This window comes from Eucyclogobius newberryi, unplaced genomic scaffold (assembly GCF_026437365.1).
Source record: "Eucyclogobius newberryi isolate DKJ021-1_F unplaced genomic scaffold, fEucNew1.0.hap1 SCAF_1, whole genome shotgun sequence".
Lineage (NCBI taxonomy): Eukaryota > Metazoa > Chordata > Actinopteri > Gobiiformes > Gobiidae > Eucyclogobius > Eucyclogobius newberryi.
Window position 1 is genome coordinate 27,802,763 of NW_027315723.1, and position 22,067 is coordinate 27,824,829.

General features: G+C 42.1%; 2 protein-coding genes across 3 annotated transcripts in view; one reads left to right on the forward strand and one right to left on the reverse strand.

The window, feature by feature from the left end:
- The first annotated feature begins 636 nt into the window (after positions 1 to 636).
- Positions 637 to 5,001, forward strand: l3hypdh (trans-L-3-hydroxyproline dehydratase). The gene is made up of 7 exons (XM_072442126.1): positions 637 to 680; positions 784 to 868; positions 3,161 to 3,645; positions 3,705 to 3,874; positions 4,287 to 4,409; positions 4,506 to 4,643; positions 4,847 to 5,001. The coding sequence occupies exons 3-7, from the start codon at positions 3,168 to 3,170 to the stop codon at positions 4,970 to 4,972; spliced, it is 1,035 nt and encodes a 344-aa protein (XP_072298227.1). The 5' UTR covers positions 637 to 680; positions 784 to 868; positions 3,161 to 3,167; the 3' UTR covers positions 4,973 to 5,001.
- A 772-nt stretch (positions 5,002 to 5,773) lies between these two features.
- The window catches only part of LOC140357799 (disheveled-associated activator of morphogenesis 1-like), a 53,108-nt gene continuing 36,814 nt past the window's right edge, over positions 5,774 to 22,067 (reverse strand). Inside the window, exons 5-27 of one of the 2 annotated variants that reach the window (XM_072442315.1) lie at positions 20,766 to 20,837; positions 20,456 to 20,550; positions 19,360 to 19,693; positions 18,751 to 18,861; positions 18,553 to 18,656; positions 18,394 to 18,460; positions 18,195 to 18,312; positions 17,024 to 17,162; positions 16,815 to 16,873; positions 16,553 to 16,740; positions 15,364 to 15,678; positions 15,104 to 15,211; positions 12,928 to 12,957; positions 12,667 to 12,764; positions 11,789 to 11,873; positions 11,501 to 11,607; positions 10,140 to 10,228; positions 9,488 to 9,656; positions 9,237 to 9,344; positions 9,106 to 9,166; positions 8,902 to 9,033; positions 7,421 to 7,591; positions 5,774 to 6,969 (exon numbers count right to left, since the gene is read on the reverse strand). In XM_072442315.1, coding sequence (XP_072298416.1) covers positions 6,760 to 6,969; positions 7,421 to 7,591; positions 8,902 to 9,033; positions 9,106 to 9,166; positions 9,237 to 9,344; positions 9,488 to 9,656; positions 10,140 to 10,228; positions 11,501 to 11,607; positions 11,789 to 11,873; positions 12,667 to 12,764; positions 12,928 to 12,957; positions 15,104 to 15,211; positions 15,364 to 15,678; positions 16,553 to 16,740; positions 16,815 to 16,873; positions 17,024 to 17,162; positions 18,195 to 18,312; positions 18,394 to 18,460; positions 18,553 to 18,656; positions 18,751 to 18,861; positions 19,360 to 19,693; positions 20,456 to 20,550; positions 20,766 to 20,837 — 2,970 coding nt within the window. In that variant the 3' untranslated portion in view covers positions 5,774 to 6,759. The remainder of the gene's footprint in view (positions 6,970 to 7,420; positions 7,592 to 8,901; positions 9,034 to 9,105; positions 9,167 to 9,236; positions 9,345 to 9,487; positions 9,657 to 10,139; positions 10,229 to 11,500; positions 11,608 to 11,788; positions 11,874 to 12,666; positions 12,765 to 12,927; positions 12,958 to 15,103; positions 15,212 to 15,363; positions 15,679 to 16,552; positions 16,741 to 16,814; positions 16,874 to 17,023; positions 17,163 to 18,194; positions 18,313 to 18,393; positions 18,461 to 18,552; positions 18,657 to 18,750; positions 18,862 to 19,359; positions 19,694 to 20,455; positions 20,551 to 20,765; positions 20,838 to 22,067) is intronic. The other variant, XM_072442323.1, reaches the window with a different exon arrangement.

Here is a 22,067-nt window from a genome sequence, read left to right on the forward strand (position 1 = left end):
CAGCAGATGGAGATACAATTCAATAGATGTTATTACACTGTACATTTTTATTGTGTTCTTTGATTTATTTATGCCTGCATGTGTATTAGAAAATATAAATGAACTGTAAAATATTCATTTGTCAACTGCGTAGCCCCAATGTCTCAGGAAATGTTGCACTATTATGAATTGAACAATGTTTACAAATCAAGATATAAAGGGTACACTTTTCTTTACATGTTATTATGCTGACCTTGCCCAGTATGCACTTGCCTATGCATTATGTATTATTTAAATTTAACAAACGTGTATTGTTTTTTTAAAACGTGTGAAACAAAAACTATTAGAAGCTCATGTTATTACTGACTTTAAAGTAAACCGCACCTGGACACTTTCAAAATATAAAATAAAGCATCTGAAATCCGTGAAGTGTTCATCTGTTTGGATTATTTTCATTATTATTTGCAGCAGTGTTGACGAATCGACAGTTAGAGCTTAAAACAATTAGACATGATAAATAAAGGGCCCTCTAAAGCAGAAGGGACTGTGTTATGTAACTGTTCTGTGACTCTTTGTGGCCTTTACTTCCTCCATGACTGTCTCCAACACTTATATCACCTCCAGACCAACAGGAGGAGACAAATGCCATTCATCCCGCTGCAGACGTGTGCTCAGTGCATGGTCCAGTGTCCATGAAGCAGGTAAAGTTCACTTATAACAACTTTATGCACTGCTTATTACCTCTGGCTCTAAGCATGACTTGTATAAATGTGTCTGTTATCTTCCTGTGTGTTTCCTCCTCAGAGCAAAGCTGACTTACAGATCAGATCACTGGAGAAGGCCTGCTGCTGCTGCTGCTGCTGCTGCACATACAAAACATAAAGCTAGGGTAAGTCAGAGATGGAAAAGGTTTGATATATATTGTGCACATGTTTGTTCTGCAAGCCGCGTGCCACATCCATGACACTCCAACAAAACACTTAAATATCCTTGCAGTGATTGGTTGAAGACTGGATGCATTCAGACTCTACAAAGTTCAGTTCATGAATGGGACTTTAGGTTAGTGACTGTGGGATTTGCAAGAGTGAGACTGAAGTAGATCTACAGTTTCTTTATTTCCAGAAGTAAAATCACAGCAGTCTTTAGGTCAGCTATGTACTGGATGTTTGTGTGGTTTGGTTTAGTTAAGTTTAGTTTAGTTTAGTTTATTAAGATCCCCATTAGCTCCTGTACCACACACACACACACACACACACACACACACACACCCTAGTGGTTAATGTATTTTGTGGCCTGCAGAGTCAAATAAATACAATCCATTCATTTACCAAGAGGAGTATCTGGATCATTGTTAATAATAATAATAAATATAGCCGCAAGCGGCAATGATCGGCCCTCGCCACGCCGCCGCCACGCCCCAAGAGGAGGGGGCGCGTTAGCGCCCCAATTGTCCTTTTATTACATCCACTGCTGAATCTGTGACGCTGTCACATCTTCTCCCCTTTGTTTTACCATCAAAAAGCTATTTTATTTTGAATTCTTGGCAAAATGTGCGGCTTTGCCGCACAGACACCGTGACTCTTTGAATGAAAATGTGGATAACTTTTGATGGTCCACCCCTGAAGATGAGTCTCACCAAATTTCAGGTTAATATGTCTAACGCCCTAAGAGGAGTTTGTGAAAGTCTAAAGTGTAAACATGTTCTGGCGATTTCCCCATTGGAATAACATGGAAGGTTTCGGTCATCGTTACGGCAAAACCATAACAATTATGACATGGGTCTCATTGACTTTTTTGATGGGGATGCTAAAATTGAGTTGTGTGTCAAATTTCATATAATTTCGCAAAACTAAACATTTAACCTCCATATAAAATCTGTAGGGGGCGCTGTGGCGCCAAATGAATTTATTTCATTTCAAGGAGGTTTAGGGCAAAGAGTTTAACAACTGATTCTAATTTGAAATTCTAGCTACAGTTTGCGGCTTCGCCGCACAGAGACCGTGAGAGGTATCAATGTAATTTGGATAACTTTTGATGTCCCACTCCTCAGTAGCATTTTCACCAAATTTCAGCTTTTTAGGGCCAACGCCCTGGGAGGAGTTCGTAAAAGTACGACGTTTTGGAAAAAACTCCGAAGTCATGTTTAGCCATTTTATGGCCGACATTTGGTTGGGCGGACGGCGTTGCCGTAATACTTGTCACCATCAACCTCTGTGCCAAATTTCATGATTCTACGATCAGATTTTTTTTGGGTCATTTCCCATCTCTCAATGCATTTTTGGTACATTTGGGGGCGCTGACGCGCCATTTTTTTTTATTTTAGAAAAGGGAAATAGCCAGAATGTAGAGAGGCACGATTTTTAGAGGTGTGCAAATTTTTGTGACTTTTCGTCAATGTTCACTGGGTGAAAAATAGGGGGGTTGGTCCCAAGAAGAAGAAGAAGAAGAAGAAGAAGAAGAAGAAGAAGAAGAAGAAGAAGAAGAAGAAGAAGAAGAAGAAGAAGAAGAAGAAGAAGAAGAAGAAGAAGAAGAAGAAGAAGAAGAAGAAGAAGAAGAAGAAGAAGAAGAAGAAGAAGAAGAAGAAGAAGAAGAAGAAGAAGAAGAAGAAGGGTTAGGGAACGTATTTGTGAGCTACTCAGGGCAAATGAGTGCTTTATATGGCCATATAAAGTGCTCGTTTAGCGCGCACTTTTGCACGGGCTTCGCCCGTTTACAACGGTAATGTTCCATTTTCCTACTACTAATTAGTATGCACGGGGCGTGCATGAGTGAAGGAGTGCGTTAGTGAGCGTTTGGAAGTGGGCGAGCGCTTCGCGCTCGATTTCGTGCTTCGCACGGCCTTACGAGATTAATAGGCCTCTTGCCAGCTTGTGGCGCTCGGGCCTAATAATAATAGAAACGTAATAGTAAAACATATCATGCATTATTAGGCAGGAGGCATACACGTAGGTGCAGTGAGTCTGATAGAGCTCCAGGCACATACACGATGAAGTACAATATCTGAAAGCAACAGCACAGAATCTCACACCACAGTTTACAGATATTTCATTACAAAACCTCGGGACTTCCATGAATATTCTCATTCTCAGAGACAAGCTGAAGTGCGATTTTAACATCATTGCAGCACACGTGGACCTTCCGGGCAAATAAAGTATAATCATTTGTGTTTGTTACTAATCAGCTGAAGCATGGACCTGAAGCTGCCTCCTCATGAAGGGCCAGAGCTGTCGGTGGTGGACATGCACACAGGAGGAGAGCCGCTGCGCATCATCGTCAGCGGAGTCCCCACTGTCCCGGGACGCACTCTGCTGTCCAAGCGACGCTACGTCCGCGAGCAGCTGGACCACCTCCGCAGGGTCCTGATGTTCGAGCCGCGCGGACACTACGACATGTACGGGGCGCTGGTTGTGGACAGCGAGCTCCCTGAAGCGGACCTCGGGGTGCTCTTCATGCACAACGAGGGCTACAGCACCATGTGTGGCCACGCCGTGATCGCCCTGGGACGCTTTGCTGTGGACTATAAACTGATGAAGGAGCCACAGTCTCCGGAGACACAAGTGAACATCCACTGCCCCTGTGGACTGGTCAAGGCCTTTGTGGAGTATTCCAACGGTCAGACAGGAGCCGTGCGCTTTCACAGTGTGCCTGCCTTTGCCTTTGCTACAGGTGAATGATGCGTATAACAACACAGTAATAACCATAATAACTTTACATGTTCTTCTTAGATGTGACTGTGAAGGTGGAGGGACGTGGGGATATAGACGTGGACATCAGTTATGGAGGAGCCTTTTATGCTTTTGTTGATGCACAAAGATTCGGTCTGGACGTGAACAAGTCCAGGACTCGGGATCTGGTCGACGCCGCCACAGCAGTGACCAAAGCTGTCAAAGATCAGGTAATAATGTGCAACAGGGGCTTTGTTCACATGCAAAAGTCTGGTCATTATCTGAGTTCTGAAGTTATCAGATTATTTAAAAAAATGTCATGTCAAGAGTTATGTGCGTTTCTTTGAGTGTTCACACTTGAGCAGGTTTTGACAAGGAAATTTATGCAAAAAGAAATATGGAACAACAAAAATGAAAGACAAAGTGTTATTTTTAAATGATTTGAACTTTGTCTTTCAAAAACAACATTTACCGGTGTTTTTGATGATCATATTTCTCTTGAGCATGTCAACACACACCAAAAATCAGATCTAATTATTGGGTTAACTGATTATTCCTTGTTATCTGATTTTGTCTGGCCATGTACCCTCTGCAAAAGTGAAGTGAAGTCATTTACAAACTAAACCATTTCTTTTTAATAAGGTGAAGCTAAACCATCCGGTCAGCGATGACTTGGCTTTTTTGTACGGGACAATTCTCACTGACGGCAAAGATGAATATTCCTCTGAGCCCACGTCTAATGTCTGTGTGTTTGCTGAAGCGCAGGTGAATAAAATAACTGTATTATTTGATAAATCACTGTTGTACTGTAGATGAACTTGATGAGAGTGAACATGATGAGTGTCACGATGCCGTTTGCAGGTGGACCGGAGCCCCACAGGCTCTGGAGTGACGGCTCGAGTGGCTCTTATGTTTCACAAAGGCCTGATCACACTGAACCAGACCAGGACGTTTCAGAGCGGAGCCACAGGGTCCCAGTTCACGGGACGAGCCGTGGAGGTACATCAGAGGTTGAGAACATCATGATGCGTGTGAACAAAGTGTGTCTTTTATCTTTATGGCAGGCTTTTGATGAAGTAACTCATCCACCTTTAGACTACAATTATTCAGCCAATGAGAGGCCCACGATGATCCAAGCCTTTGTAACAATCACTGAAGACAAACCCATATCTGCTGTTGAAAGTCTTTGTTCCTTTCTGCAGGAGACTGTGTGTGGAGACTTTAAGGCTGTTGTGGTGGAAGTTTCAGGCCGAGCCTTTTACACTGGCGTCTCTCACTTCGTCCAAGAGGCCCACGATGAGCTCACTCAGGGGTTCCTCCTGAAGTGAACAAATGTAGTGCTGCATTTGATTCATTAAAAAAATATAGTTCTATTTTGTGTCATTGTGGTAGTGATTGTTCTCCACCAGTAGATGGCGTTAGAAAGTTATGGTATAAATGGGCTCAAGTGTTTTCTTGAATTATGTTTCAAATGTGTCAATAACTTGGCCCCTGAACCGCTCAGTACATTTATACAGACACTTAACAGCAGCAGTGACAAGAGGCTCCTCAAACCAAAACTGTCAAATCCCACAGTGCAGGACGTCATTTGGACAGTGAACCTTCTCCTATAAGAGCTGTAAACTCTGAATTCATTACCCCCTGAAATAAAGTGCATCTCGGAGGTCAAAATGTTCACCTCCAGACTTAAGTGCAGCTGAAAGAACATCAAAACTGTCTCCACCTGTAAGTGTTGTGAACGTGCATGAGCTGTGTAGTGTGTACATTTACCACTGATTTATTTATAATAATGGAAATGTGTTTTAATGCCTTTTATATCTGTGGTGGTGTAGAAATGCCCAACGAGGGACGGGAGTTGAAAATTAGCACTGGCTATAAACTTTGTATGCATCACATCTGCTACAAGCTTTGTTTTATAACTATATAACTATGTATGACTGCATTGTCCCTGTCAAATAAATAAGTAAAGGAGTTTTCACACTATATTAATAGGAGAGTAATTACATGGCTTCATCTTGAGGTATTTGTCTGCAAAGGTTTGTAATAGGTTTTAATTTTATTAGCTCTTTAATAAGCACTTTATAAGAATCTTTAAGTGCGACAGATCACATGACCAACAAACAAGCAAGTCACATTATTCCAATTTATTTTCAGTTCATTATACAATGGAAGGCAATATTTACATTACAAAAGTCCAATGGAAATGTGTGATAGTGGATGCATTTACACAATTAGGAATTATTTAAAACTCTTGATGAGTTCAAATGTTTTCTGCTTTAACTTGTATAAATCCGTCCATTGCCACTGATGCATTTACAAAACGATGTCAAAAGATACTCCCAAATGTGTATTGTCTGATTCTGGTTTGAATGGCGTTTATTGTATCAACTTCATACGAGCATGTGTCCCACAAACAGCTTTATACTGTATATATAGCTATATGTGTGCTGTGAGCATCCACACTGGTTTATATCATTGCAAATTAGGCCCAGGCCTTTAAGTACCAACTCAACTATTACAATGGACAGAGTTAAGGCCAGCTCTTAACAGATAAAAAGGTCAAATGTGATCATATATAAAAATGTAGCACAATATTAAAACACAAAAAGAAAGATCTTTTCCAATACGTTTTCTGTTGAACGACCCAGCGTTTCAGTCCTGGGATAGTTTGGTCTTCAAAGGTCCGTCTCTCTCCCAAAACTCATCGGGACAATCTTTGTGTGAAAAAAATCAGTGTCCTAAACCTATGACAATAATAAGAATGGCCCCTTATTATTAAACATCGTATTTGATGCTTGAAGAAAAAGCTGTACATTTGTCTGTGCATAGATTTGACATACAAAAAGAGCACAGATGAAATACTATGTTAAACAGCATCTGTGAGGAAATGTAGCACTTTTGAGGTCACTGAGAGGAAGAGGAGATGGAGAACATTCATATGAGCAGATTCCCAATAAATATCCAGCAGGAATGATCTCATTGTGTCCAGTATTTAATTTGGCTTCTTGTGTATGTTCTGTTACAAACGTGCTGAGCTCCAGGTTGTTTAAAGATGAGAATAGAGTCGTTGTCATGAAGCAGAGAGACGGACAAACGAGCAGCGTCTCTTTGCGCTTTAGAAGTTGAGTTTAGTGATGGGCCGCTCTCTCGAGTCCGTGTTCTGGCTGTTGATGCGCTTTCGGTTCCGCTTCATTTTGGACAAGTCTTTATCGAACACTTCGCCTGATCTCAGCGCGGACACCAGGTCATCGAACTCCCCACCGTCGTCCTCTCCGTTGGCTTTGGCTTTTCTCGCCTTTCGCTCCTTTTCCCTCTGTTCTTTGAGCTGCACCACACACAAAGAAACACGTTCATTTTAAAAAGGTTGGCACATTTTTACGTTGATGAGATCAGCTGTCTGGATGTAGGAGTTTGGCGGTCTCATTAGCATATTTTCTTGTTTACCATTTGTTGAACCTTATTTGATTTCACTGGTTTTATTGTCTTTTAGGCATTAGTCAAATGAATTGTGCATTTATTTGCTTCTTTGGTTTACTATTAAAATGGTTGTCACGCTCTGGAATCAGTTTGTGAAATGTGCTGTTGGGTTTAGTCATGTTTGAGCTGCTCTTGTCCTGGTTTAGTTCGAGTCAAGTCCAGTTTTAGTCTTTGGAAAGCCTTTTTTTTACTTTGAGAAACTTGACAACACTATGATTTCAAATGCTTTTGCCAGTGTAAAAATGAATTCATATTTCACAAAGACAGACATCCTCGTGATACATATAACCGTCCCTCACCTGAGCTTCCATCTTGGCCCTGCGCTCCTCCTCCTCTTTGCGTTTCCTCATGTTCTCGTTCTCCTGCTGAGCCTCGCCGAACGACTGCAGGAACTGGTCGAAGATGCCAAAGAACTCGTCCGGCTGCATCTTGGCGGCTTCCTCTCCAAAGTGCTTTACTGCCCGGAGGAACTGCGGGACCACAGAGGGAAAAGGGGGCACAGCGGGTAAGATTTACAGCGGGACAGAGTCGAAATAGGGCTTTATGAACTCTCAGACTTTTTTACAAGAGTCTCATTAGGTTCCAGCTCTTTGAAATCGGACCGGGGGCACCAGTTGTGGGGCTTTGAAGCTGAAGTGAACCCAGGATTGACCAGCCACTGATTATGGCGGGTCCGGAGACTGGAGCCAGAGCCCAAATGAGGGCAGCGTGTTTGTGGTACGTGTTCACAGCATGTTACAGGACGTCCAGATGTGAGAACAGAGGCCGTGCTTCTTTAAAGAGCCTGGGCCTAATAATGGGAGCGATTTACACTGTACAAGGAGAAACTTCACTCAATAAAATGCCAAGGCAATTCAGGGTTAAATGTTTCAATATTAGTAGTGAAAGTGCCTAATTTGTTCATTGTGTCGCTCACAAATGTTATCAATTTACGAGTCGCGACTGAATAATGCAACAGTCATCTTAACTTCCTGTTACCAAGACAACCTGCAGACTCATCACTGCAAAAATCATATTCCTTGTTTCATGTTGACAACTTTAATGATCATTTAAAAAAAAAGAATGCATAATGTTATTTGAGGTCTACAATAGAAAAAGAGGACTTAAAAGCTCTTCTGATTGAGGGTCACTAGGTTTTCTGGACCATCTGCAAACACGCTCAAATATTTATCTAAAGGACACAGTCAATGATTCACAGAAACTAATGGTGTCCATGTGACCACAGGGTCAATGTAGCAGACACGCCGCAGGGAAAAACATGCTCCAGATAATAAAAAAAAAAGGTTAAAAAAACTCCCTGGCACCAATAAAAATGGACCAACGACGAGCATAAAGTGAAGGTGTGAAGTTCACCCAGGAAATGAGAACACGCTCAGGTTACAAGTTATGTTCTAAACGAGCTCATCTGTGTTTAACGGCGCACACGCATTACATTACACACCGAAAGGCGGGTTCACCCTCAGGCCTCCCGTCTTTGCACAGGACTGACACGCTTCAAGACGACGGACAATGCTTTGCCCCCGATGACGTCTCTTAAAATGACTCGACAGACGTTGCCAGGTGCGATCGCGAGCTTTTACAACACGCACCGGATGAGACGTGCAAAAATGGTAAAATGATATCACACGGACCAACCCTCGGCCTTTGTAGTCTCGCTTTTGACTTGCGCACATGGCTGACCAATAAAACGCGTTCATTCTAGAGTGGGACGTCACGGTACTTTTCCCCCATTTGGCTTAGGCTGGCGCTCTTCCCTGTAAAGCGTGTATTGCAGACTCACGAGCTCTCTGGCCTCAGTGAGAGAGTCTTCCACGTCCGAGAAGCTGAAGCTGGCCACGGTGATGAACTGGCTCACCACAGACACAAACTTGTCACCCAGCTCTTGTGGCCTCTTCTTCTGGTAGTCCAGCTCCTAATGAACAAATAATGAGTGAAATGACGCCTAAATGGCTCATTGGAAAGCTCATAAATCTCCGTTACTCACGCTCTCGACGCTCTTCAGACCACTCCGCAAGTTCCCGATGTCTTTCTCCAGCTCCATCATGCTGCACGCGAAACAGAGGTTAGTTAGCGGCGCGTAAAAAAGGAAGGACGGCGGTCGTTTTCATCACGTACTTGACTTTGGCTGCCTCCGGGATGCTTTTCAGATCCTCCTGGAACATCAGCACTTTTGGATACTTCTTCTCCAGGATGGTTATCAAGTAGTGAAGCAGAGTGATGTTTCTGCGCAGACACACGGCACATTTAGACGGTTGAATATATTGAGATGTAAACATAACGCATGGAGCACGTCGTCATTTCCAGATGTGAGTTTTAGCACTTTGCTTTACTGCCTCCGAACGTTTCAGCAGAAGAAGCGCTCTTACTTGTCGATGCTGGATTTGGTGTCTGCGATCTTGTTGAGGGACGACACTTTGAAGCCGTACGCGTTTCCTCTTTGGCCTTTGTTCATGTAGTTTCCAAACGCCAGCACCACCTCCAGCAGCTGCTTCAGGTTTCTACTGTGCAAGATCTCCTTCGACGCTCTGCTCAGGGCTAAAACAGACACAGTCAGGTTTCACGTTCAGCGGCAAGTGAATGGAGACAGTGATAGTCGTAGTCATAGAAGTGACGTTTGAGAAAAAGTAGATGCTGAAGTACTTGTAATAGTAAATGTAGTAATACATGTTTAGTAAATGTTGTAGTAGAAGTAGTAGTAAATGTGGTTACAAATGTTAAGTAGTCTTAGTAGTAAATGTGGTTATAGTAAATGTAGTAGTAGGTGTAGTAGTAGTAGTAAATGCAGTAGTTGTAATAGTAAATGTAGTAGAAAGTAATACATGTAGTCAATGTAGTAATAGTAAATAGTAAATGTAATAACAGCAAATGTACAATAGTAGTAAATGTAGTGGTAGTAATAGAAAATGTTATAATAGTAAATGTAATAGTAACAGTAGTAAATATAGTAAATGTAGTAATAGTAAATGCAATAGTAGTAAATGTCGTAAATGTTATATCTTAAAATAAGCTTCCTCTTACCTTCCACTTTGGGTTTGAGCTCTGCTATTCTCTCAGCAAACTTCTTTTTAAAATATAAGGACTGTAGTCTCTGTTGGTAGTGATTTATCCTGGAAACGCAGTGGAAAATGTGTCAAAACCAAGATTTATTAAGGAAATCCACAGTTTACTTCAAAATCATAAACAAGGAAATGACACACAGTCCTGTCCTGAGGGATTGTGGTGGCGTATTCTATTCTCTGTACAGTTTGGGTTTTAATCCTATAAAGCGCAGACTCGACGGTGGATAAAAAGCCCCAGTGAGTTGTGTACATCCTGTCTTGAGTTGAAAGGTGAAACACTAAACCTCACCAAACCCGTATAACAGTGGATTTAATTACACAGTGTCTCTTGTGATCTCTCCTCAGGACATTGGTTTGACATCGATGCACCACAGGCCTGAGCAGTAAAACGCCTCCTTTGTTTCCCCTTTCTGCCTCGAGAGCACCGGTCCAACCACAACAACACGATAAACACTTCTTACACGTCTTTTAATGTCGCTCAACAATCACAGCCTATGTAACTTTTCCGTGTGTTTGCCTCCCAGAATGTTCCAGAGCGTGGCATTCAAACTGAACTCTCTTGTATTTATTCAATCGCAGGAGTTTTTTTAACGCTGAAAACACCTCTCCGGCGATCTGACCTATAACGTGGCCAGGTGGCGCCGCATGCTTGTCCCCATGGCGATGCATACTGCACGTTTAATGCCATGTTGTGGAATATTCCGACATGAGAGACAAAAGCAGCAGGTTGACCTCCAGCAGAAGTTATAAAAACCATTGCAATTGCAGCAACATAATGGACACGAGCAACGAAAATGTATTGCACGTGTCGCTTTGCTTCTGCCTAAACCTTTTTATGTGCGACTATTGCGCAGAAAACCCATCAGTCCAAACTAAATGTCTCCTAAATTAAACAAATAAAGTAACCTTGTAACTTGAACAAAAGTGCACCGTTATCTTTCGGGCTGGGCGATAAGGGGAAAAATGTGTTTTCAATTCCATGTTCTTTTTTTCCCAAGACATATATATGGCTTTTAATAATACGATTATGGACACAGACAAGACAGGGCTGTGAAGAAAAACAAAACAAATGAAATGCTTGAACCCTGGTGCTATTTAACACACAAATTTCCAAATACTTGTGCCCTGATGAAGGTTTTAATATTGAAGATGGAATAAAGGCTTAACTCTTCTGTGTCTGCTTTTTTTTAAAGGTCTTTTCTACAAGACTTTACCCCCGAGACAACCGTCCTAATATCTTCAATCCGAATGATTCCCTCGATGAACTGAAATCTGGTGCAACCCAAGTACTACTACAAGCGAGTACTACAGAGTGAATACCTGCTCATCTCATAAAGAAAGCGGTCGGGTTTAGCCATTCGGTCCAGTTCGTGCTTGTGCTCCTCCAGCAGATCCACGTCGCACTTCTCCGGGACAAACTTGAGCAGCTGAAAAAGCAGGAGACGGTCTTTACCTTGAAGCGCTCGTGTTTACGCTGAGGACAGTGGACGGGTTTATGATGTGGGCTCAGTCCGGGCCAGAGCTTTTCCATTTACAGGAGCTCACGGCAAACGTCTGCCAGCGCACACACTACATACGGTCTCTACGGCACTAAATCATGCTACAGACCTGCTCCAGCATATCTTTAGGCAGATCCTCCTGCTCGTCCATGGTCAATATGGCTCTCTTCATCTCTTCGTTTGAAAGTTTCAGTCTGCAGCACAGAAACGTTGGAGTTATTAAAATGTATTTATGCATGTTCACTGTTTCTAGCTAACATCTGCCTTTCCAGCTCCGTGTGCAAACTTAACCAGAACCAGCAACCTCTTCAGCTGCTCCACAATTCAGTGTGTATATGCTTGTTAAATTTAGAATATTAAAACATAAAGAAATCAAGATGTTTTGTCAAATGAAAACCACTCGCGTGTGGTTTTAGACATTTAACATGTAAAGGAGATTATTGTTATTATAAGAGACACAGCCTTTTTATGAAGGTTGAATCCACATTTTTAGCTTTGGATAACTCTGGATAAATCCTTACATAAATGTTGACCACACACCAGTTTTTCATTGTCTCTACAGTTATACAAATGATAGTTTTTGTGAGACTAGACTCATTGTCCTTTTTTACATCCTTTGAAATAGAAAAGCAAACTAACGGACATCTCTACAGTGGAAATTTAATCATCATCATTTTTATCATAAAGACTTAACTGAGATCAGGTCTAAATACTGATTGTTTTAAGCACGTGTTAGGATCGACTTCATTGTGCCTTCAGCTGCCCCCACTCTATTTAGATACTGACCACGACAGAAGCAGTTAAGTCAAGTCACTTAATAAATAACCTTATTCTTATGAAACCCCCCGGCGTCTGTAGACTCACTGCTCACTGGCTGTTTCTTTCATTCACCCTTAAAATACAGGCACTTTTAGAGAACCTTCTGTGTTATTCTCTCTGTGAACTGCTCACTGGTCATGTGTGTTTTAAATCGATTAGATAAGTTACCGTGAGAGCAGAATGTTGCAGTTTTGGGCTCTCCGGCCGTCAATCACCGACAGCTCTTTGACTTTTTTAGAGCCGAGTGTGTCATCCTCGGTCTCTTTCTGTAAGAATAGAGAAAGATGTTAAACACTGTTATATAAGCAAATGCTGTAGATTGATATCCATTATAGACTGAGACATCCTCAAACACGGCATTACAGTAACACACAACCACTCATAACAAACTTAAACAGAATATGGACACATGACTGTAAGCACACTCACCTGTTTGGTGTTATTGATCATAAAGAAGTCCTAAAATGCAGGCAAGAGGCAGGAAGGTGTAAGCACTCATTAGAATAAGTAAAGCAGACTTGTGAAACAGCCCATTAAACAAACAGCAAATCAATGAGATGATCAAGTGAGTCCAGTAAAACATCGATAAATGTAAAGCGATGTGGGCGTGCATGTTCATCTGTACATGCTTTATGAGCCGCTACATGCATTTAAACAACCCAACTACTATATCAAAAGGCTGTGTTTTGAACTTTAGCCATGTCAGAGTCATGCTCATTCAGTGTGATTCTACTTCAGAAGCATTGCAATCTCTGTTCATTGTGACAATAGCCAGAAGAAGATTTTGAACAGCTTTGTCATGCATTTGAATCATACAGTTGTGTAATGTCGGTGTAATCCCTCATTCGTCCAGGCGTGTTCCATAGTAGAAAAAGCTTCAGTTGTAGTCATCTGGACTCAGTTAGAAAAAATAGACGTTTCGACTCTCATCCAAGAGTCATTGTCAATAAAAGAATTTAGATCGAGAACTCCAATATTAATACTGTTCTGTGGTAAGACCCGCCCATTGGGCGGAGCCTTCCTGAAGTAGAAAGAGTTGTTTGTTTCAACAGAAACTCCCCCCTTGTATCTACCGAGCTAGCCTATTCAGAATCTTAATGGGCTATTAGAATCCTCTTTGTCTTTGTGAGACCCTGGCTCAACCACCCTGAGTACCTGATTAGCATTTAAATGTCCTGGTCCTGGTCCTCTACCTTTCCAGGGGTTCAGTAACTCATTATAAATAACAGGAAGATTAAACCTTAGCCCTCCATTTCTGTTTAAAGAAGGTCTTTCTTTTTTAACAAAAATAGCTTCCTTGACTCCTCTTTCAAACCATCTTTTCTCCCTGCTTAAAACCTTCACCTCACCGTCTTCAAACGAGTGATTAGAGGCTTCAAGATGGAGATGCACGGCGCTCTGTGGTCCTGAACTTGTATTTCTTCTGTGCTGATAGAGCCTCTTGTGTAGAGGCTGTTTTGTCTCACCTATGTACCGTTCTTTACAGCTTTCTTCACTGCATTGGATCGAATAAACTACATTGCTCTGTTTTTGAGTCGGCAACTTGTCCTTAGGATGAAGCAGTTTTTGTCTTAAAGTGTTTCCTGGTTTAAAATAAACAGGGACTTCGTGTTGTCTAAAAATTCTCTGCAGTTTTTCCGACAGGCCAGACACATAAGGGATAGAAACACCCTTCCTTCTCTGTTCAGTTTCCCTTTTTGTCCTTCTTCTTGGTTCTCTTCACTCTGTTGAGGGCCCAAGCGGGGTAACCACAGGCTGAGAGGGCATTTTGGACATGTTTTTCCTCTTTCTTCTTGCCCTCTGAGCTGGTGGGCACACCTTGAGCTCTGTGTTGTAAGGTTCTGATCACACAAGGGCTCTATCAGCACAGAAGAAATACAAGTTCAGGACCTCAGAGCGCCGTGCATCTCCATCTTGAAGCCTCTAATCACTCGTTTGAAGACGGTGAGGTGAAGGTTTTAAGCAGGGAGAAAAGATGGTTTGAAAGAGGAGTCAAGGAAGCTATTTTTGTTAAAAAAGAAAGACCTTCTTTAAACAGGAATGGAGGGCTAAGATTCAATCTACCTGGTATCTATAATGGTATACTGAACCCCTGGAGAGGTAGAGGACCAGGACCAGGACATTTAAATGCTAATCAGGTACTCAGGGTGGTTGAGCCAGGGTCTCACAAAGACAAAGAGGTTTTAACAGCCCATTAAGATTCTGAATAGGCTAGCTCGGTAGATACAAGGGGGGAGTTTCTGTTGAAACAAACAACTCTTTCTACTTCAGGAAGGCTCCGCCCAATGGGCGGGTCTTACCACAGAACAGTATTAATATCGGAGTTCTCGATCTAAATTCTTTTATTGACAATGACTCTTGGATGAGAGTCGAAACGTCTATTTTTTCTAACTGAGTCCAGATGACTACAACTGAAGCTTTTTCTACTACAGTTGTGTAATGAAAACCAGCAAAACTACATCATCAACAAAATAAATTCAATTGTGAAGAGCAATTCATGGGGGGGACTATTGTTCTGATTGTGCAAGTGATTGGACTGTAAAACCAGGGCAATGACAACATTTTAAATGTGGAAAGCAATACACTGCTTCACACCGTTTCATACCTGTTGTCTCTGATAAGCCGAGAAAGTCTTTTCAATGTCCTCTAAATCAAGGATTTTAAAGACCTTTGCATCGTCCACTTCCATCCAAACTGTGCCCTCCAGTTTGTTCTAAGAGACAAGACACATTATGAGGATTACATGGTTAAAAGTACTGAAATGAACAATCTCTTAAACCTCAGTATTATGTATCGAGCCTATTCCTTTTTCGAGTTAGAAGCTTTGTGACTACATGTTATACATTTTGACAGGTCGGTTCTTACTTCAGCCAGCTTGGACCAGTTGAAGGACTTGAGAGCGTTGGCGGGCTGGGGAATGTTCTTCATCTTGAGGGATGGTCCCAGGGGTGCTCCGGGTGGTGGTGGTATGCCTCCGACAGGTGGGCGTCCGGGAGGAGGGGGAGGTCCGCCAGGGGGAGGCGGCGGGGGCGGCGGAGGGGGCATCCCGCCCGGGGGAGGAGGCGGAGGCGGAGGAGGCGGGCCCATGCCTCCAAACGCAGGCAGAGGTGGAGCGGGCACAGGTCCTCCAGGTGGACCCGGGGTGAGGGGCGGCCCACCAGGAACCATGGTGGCCTGTCTCTGAAGAGGCACAGGAAATGACACGGCATTAGACGTGATCAAAGAGATTTCTCTACCTTTTCCCATGTAATACAGTGAAATCTGTTCCGCCACAGATATATCTCAAAAGCATCTCTCAGGGTAAAATAGAGTCCATTGTGCACTGCCTGCATCTAATTACTGAGCAAAGCAGGAAGTGTGCCGTTAGCATGCTTGTTGTTGTTGTCTAGAGTGACGTAAAACCTGCTCTGGCTTCAAGAGAGTTGTGAAAAGTGCTTATAAACTCATCATGGTGAATAATTAGAACTCAGAATGCATTAGGTAAGTGAGTGTGATACTGCTGCAAAGAGTTTTTAGCATAGTTCAAATCTGTAACAATCAGAAAAGAACCTTTAAGGGCGCTTTGAAACGTGAAAAACAGAACATTTCCATCTCTTTGCTGCAACACGTATGTATTTCTCATTCATTCATACCAAGAATCCCAATTATTCACTGTAATGCATTTATAAGCACAGTTTTCACAACAGAGCCAGTTTTGTCTTTATGGTAAGGCTTAACAAAACACAGTTGGATGCAGACAGCGCACACAGCAGTCTCATTTTGATACTTAAGAGCTGATTTCACAACACATCTGTACTGGGTCATAACAGACTCTTCTTTATTGCATCGCTTTAACTTCTCAGCGTAGTAGACCAAGATCAGTGAGGGTGGTAAAAGTGAAGTTGTGGAAAAATGTTGTTGATGGGGCAATGTAGACCACAAAATAATACATATTACGCCAGATCGTGGTCATAATTATTAACGGATATGTTTGCGCACTGTAATTTTCCGAGCCCGTAATAGCTTCCACATTAGCGCGCAGACTTTTATTACAGCGAGGATGCGAGTGACATACGGCGTTGAGCTCGTGGAGGCGGGCGGTGAGCTCGGACACTTGCTGCTTGACGCTCTTGTGCTCCGTGCTCTCCTTCTCCAGCTTCTCTTTCATCTTGTTGAGCGTCTGCATCATCTCCTCCTTCTCCTGAGTCTTGGCGTCGCACTCTCGCTCCTTCTTCTCAAACTTCTGCTGCAGCTCGTGGTGCTCTGTCGTGGAAGCACACTCATTATCAAGCACTTGACCCAGTTTGGTTTCGTCATGACGTTATGATCAAACGCACCTTTCCTCATCTTCTCTGCCTGCTCTTTCCACTGCTTCACTTCATTTTCGTTCACCAGCCTGCCAAACAGATGACACATAATTAACAACATTGCATCAGGAAATGACTTAAAAGAAAGTCTATTTTTAACCCAGCGCAACTGGTCTACATCCTTCAATCTGGTGTCTGTAATCGCTCCCATGTGTGATAGCAATGGAGATATGACTCACATACGGACGACGTTCTTCACGTTAAAGTTCTCCAGGGGCGTGACATCGGGGTCGTGGCCTTTGTCGTTCTGCAGGACCATCTGCTGCACGATCCGGTCCAGCAGAAGCCAGTACTGCACCGTGTTCCCGCTCCTCTTGTCTGTGAACACAAGCAGGGCTCCTCAGTGACCTCACGACCTGACATGTGTTTGTGTTTCAGGTATTTATCGGGGCAGGCATCTTCCTCTGTGCCGGAAGAAGCACTTTACATTGCCATATGCCTGCTTGGTCGGCTAAAGAAATCCCTTGTGCATCAATTAGTTGACGAGGTGGCGCTAGTAAAACCACTCAAAACTAGACAGTTCCTCCATGATCTAACCTTTGAACATCTGAACTTGCAATTCACTCCCAAATCAGATACACCTGTTTTTCTGCGAGGGATGAATCATTGTGTCAAAAAAACCTGCAATTTTTCTGACAAGCGTTGAAATTGCGATTAGATTTGCAATTACCAGTACGTTTTAATAGTTTGACTTCTGTTCAACACTTGATGTTTGTAGAGGTTTAAACTCTACAAACAGAATTGAAACATCATAAAACAGGAAAATAACTTAAATTATTGCAGAATTTGATTACGATATATCTTGCAGTCCTATTTTCTGCTGTCTATATTATTATTCCAATAATACACATCGAATATTAGAATTAGTCAACCGATACGAATGAGAATCCATTGGCCGATTAGTCGGTTAAGATAAAGCCACTGCACACTAAAGCTCTGCATGTTAAAACAATCACTTATTCATTTTGGTTCATTCCAATTAAAAACTCAAGCCAATGAGGCATTTCTGTGCTTCTCTCACATATTTATTCTCTATATACAATTTAAGAGCACTATTTCACAATCATATATTAAGAATCTGAAGAGGAAACACAAGTGTTAAAACAACTACACACCCAATCTGTAAGATCTGACAAACATTCACAGCATTTTGTGAATCATTTTTATCCAAACACGGTAATTAACCAGTGTGAAACTGTGCACACGGCTCTTATCCAGACCGACACTGGACTAATCAGAATGAGTCAACACATTTTATCTTTTTTGGCAAACTGTACGTGCTCAGCAGTGTGGTCAAGTGCCTAGTTTTAAACAGTAATACAGTTAATAGTGTTGAAACGTGACACTTACGAGGCATCAGGAGACAGTGGTGCAGGACAGACATAAAGTGCGGATATGCGTCTGTGTGGTTCATCTTCTTCCGAATGAGCTCGAAAACTTGGGTGGCGCTTTTTGTGTCTATGTGTACCTGCGGGAGAAGGACAAGTATTTGTAAATCCTTGCATCAGAGAAGCCTTTACAGGAGCTGTAAAAGGGCTTGGCTTCTTACCGACTCAAAACGTTTGGATAACGTCAACTCATCATCGTTTCGCAGCATCTCGAAATAGTCTAAATGTCTGAAAAGGAAGAACAGCACCTGCAGTTCAACAACGGTTCTGTACACGGATACTACTGTATTGTGACTTTTATTGTGTTTGACTGGCCTCACCTGTCTAACGTGGAGTTTTCATGTGAGCGTAGTTTGTCGATCACAGGTTGAATTCCCAGCATCAGAAACTCGTATCGAAGGTGAATACGGAATTCCAAACTCGTCTTTTTTAGGAAACAGAAGAAGTGTTTTAGAGAAATACTGAAGGGCGAGCTTTGTTCAGACTTTGTGATGAGATGAGGCGTGAAAAGCACTCACCTCTCCAGCTCCTTGACTCAGCACAGCGTTAATAAAAGACATAATGGCCGTTTTCAGGTTGACCTCATCTCGGTATCGGCCCGTACTCCGGTCCAGTTCATTTATCAGTGTCTGAGAGGAACAAAGCAATAAATCCCAACACTTCACCCCCACATTTCTCTCCATTTATGCATTGCACATCGAGCTGAGGCTGGGTGATATGGCAAAAAAAATTATATATATATATATATATATATATATATATATATATATATATATATATTGATTGATCACAATTAGCCTTAATAAAGCATGAATAAACCCTAAATTCAAAATGAACAAAGTAGTAACTACTTTATTAAGGAGTTAGAAGTTCAGTATCAAGTAATAAAGCCAATCATTCTTAATAAACCATTTATTCATTATAAATTATGTCTATGTTCATGCTTTATTAAGACTATTAAAAATGTTTGTGTTATTATAAAATATTAATTGAAAAAAAAAAAAAAAACGTAACACACATAAATAGTCAGATTTACTCCTCCATAAGCACAATAAAAACAGATCTTTGATGATTTAAAATAGCTGGTTCGATTAAAAAGGTGTCATCCAAATGGGCGACCCGCTCACCTGAAAGCGCGTCCTCTCGCAGGCGAAGCGCTGGTAGTGCAGCATGGCCTCCAGGATCTTCTTGTGTCCACCAGGGACCAGACACACGGCGCCCATGATCTCCAGCACAGCCACTTTGGTCTTGATGTTCTCCGTGGCGAGGCTCTGAGCGATGATGTTGATGCTCTCGCAGTGGGACAGGACGTGAGCGCGCCCCTGGGAGTTGTTCATCAGAGCTTTAATGCAGCCGATGAGCGACGTGTGGATCTGGGACTCTGTGGTCTCGTAGTCCATGGTCTTCAGGAAGTTCAGGATACACGTGAGGCCGTCCAGGTCAATGAAGCGCGTCACAAATCTGTCATTTTCAACACAAAATAGGGGTTCTAATATTATATTGTCTTATTCTAGTTCTGACACGGAACAAAACGATTCTAAAACTATACCGGTAACTATCTCCAAGTTGGGGGATTTTTGGAGTAACTCAATACAGTATCTGTTTGATACTAGTTATAGTATCTAGGCTATCATCGTGATAAGCATAGTCATAGGCTATGTCAATATGTCAATTCAGTTACGCTATACTCTTTTCTCTAAGTGTTATTTTATCTGACTGTTTATGCCACATAAACTTTACTTTATCAATCCAAGTTTTATTTCATAAATCTGGTCACAACAGTGTAAATGTGAATGTAAATACTGTAGACAATGTGAATAAAAAATAAGGATTTCACTGTTGATTGGCGTCAACAATTGTGAATAATCGTGATATTTTTTCTCACAATAACCGTAACACTAAAATGTGATATTGTGACATCCCTAGTCAAAAGCATAAAATATAAATGTCACACAAACTACGTCAATGCCAGTTTTATCACTTGAGTTTGGTTGAACACTACATTTATTATCTGCTTTTATTTGAGGAGAAACAGTTGCCTCATCCTGGCAGAGTTAATGTAGACTTAAGTCACACTGTTAAATCTCTCGTGACCTTTGAGGGTGTCTGTTTTAAAGGGCACATTTCCATAGTCTGACTGAGGTGTTGTGAGTGACAGAAAAGGTTGGCAGAGGTGGAATTACTGATATGAAGATGGCTGTGAACGTTTAAAAGTCTGTGCACCTCATGGGCTGCGTCCTCAGAGCAGTCTTCAAACTCTCTATTGTTTTGTTCCTCTCCTCCTCGTCCTCCTTCTCTAGAGCCAAAAGAGTCTTTCTCTGTTCCATAGAAGAAAAAATACATTTCAACATCAATCTTGTACAAAATTAGATTTACAACTTAAGGGGTGTGGCAGCGCATGAGTGAACCAAAGAACAATAAACATTAGAAAACGCACGCATTGGTTTATTGTGAAATCCCAGAATCACATGCGCCTCTGATTAAGTCTGTCTTTGCTGTTTGAAAAGTGTGAAAGAGGGTTTTTATTACTCACAGCTGCCATTGAATTGAGCTGATCAATGTAGAACTCAGGCCAACTGGTCGCACTTTTGTTTTCTTCTTGTTCCTACAAAAACAAAGTAAGAGAAGATGAGAACTACTTGGTTTATAGAAACATTAAAACTAGGGAATCGTTAATGCTTCATCAAAGTAATACATAACACATTCATTACATGAGTGGGATGGGCAAACGTTTTTGTCCCATAATATCAAAGTTAAAGCAGAACAGAAGAGGAACCAGAGCTCAAAAAGTAGGACGACACACTTTATCCTGCAGCACTTCACTGACTTTCAGGATGGGCCACAGCTGCTTGGGAAATCTTAAGATTAGCAAACTTTGGATTAGGGGCACAGCCTGATTTTGGTTATAATTCTTTCCAAAACATCCAACAGATATAGATAAAACTGTGCTTCAATATTAAAATAAACTACTAATGACCAAATAAAAAGCCCACAAATAGAATCCAGTCTGCTCTTTCCTTTCTGGGCTCTAAAAGGACCTTTGTTTTAACTCGCTGCTCCATTAGGCACAAGTGAGCTGTGACTATCAGGAGCTAATTGGGCATCACAGAGGGACGGGGCGCATATGACCCTGCTGTTGGAGTTATGACCAGGGCAAGAGCAGTCAGGCGGCCCCTGGAACGACTTCAGTCCTTTATTGGGACTCGAGCCACGGTGGGACCACATCCTCTTGCATCTTAAGCAGGTCGTCTGTCAGCAAACTTCAAACACTGCACATTCATTTAGGGTAAAGATGAGAGGAAATGTGGGGACCATATTTTCAGGAATTATTTGAGAAATATCAAATCAAAGACATTTCAGGAAATGCAAATGCTGCGTTACATAGATTATACTTAGATGATTGGTAATCTGTGCTAACTAAAGACTTGAAGTTGAAAGCTGAAGTTGAGCAAACCCTTTCAGTGACTTTTTTTGGCTCAAGATGCACAAAATAAAACAGGACAAAGTCATTTGCAGCATGATTTAATCCTCTGAGGTGCGAGGCCAAAACAAACCACAGATCTGAGAGACTTATCTCAGGCAAATCTGCCTTTATAAAGTCTGTTTACAAAAGAAACCCGTGGCCTTGTGGCCTCGTGGCTCATACACCTCATACTGGACCCACAGGCTCCTCCTTATCTCTCCTGCACCTCTGATGCAGCTGCACCTGTGGAACCAGAGCCTTCCTGTTTGATTTGGAGCAGAGAGTGTTTCCTCTGGGGCTCCTCCTCGCACTCTTCCTCTGAGCGCTCTGGTGGTGGGTAACATCATCTGGGCCGAAGCCAGAGCCGCTGAA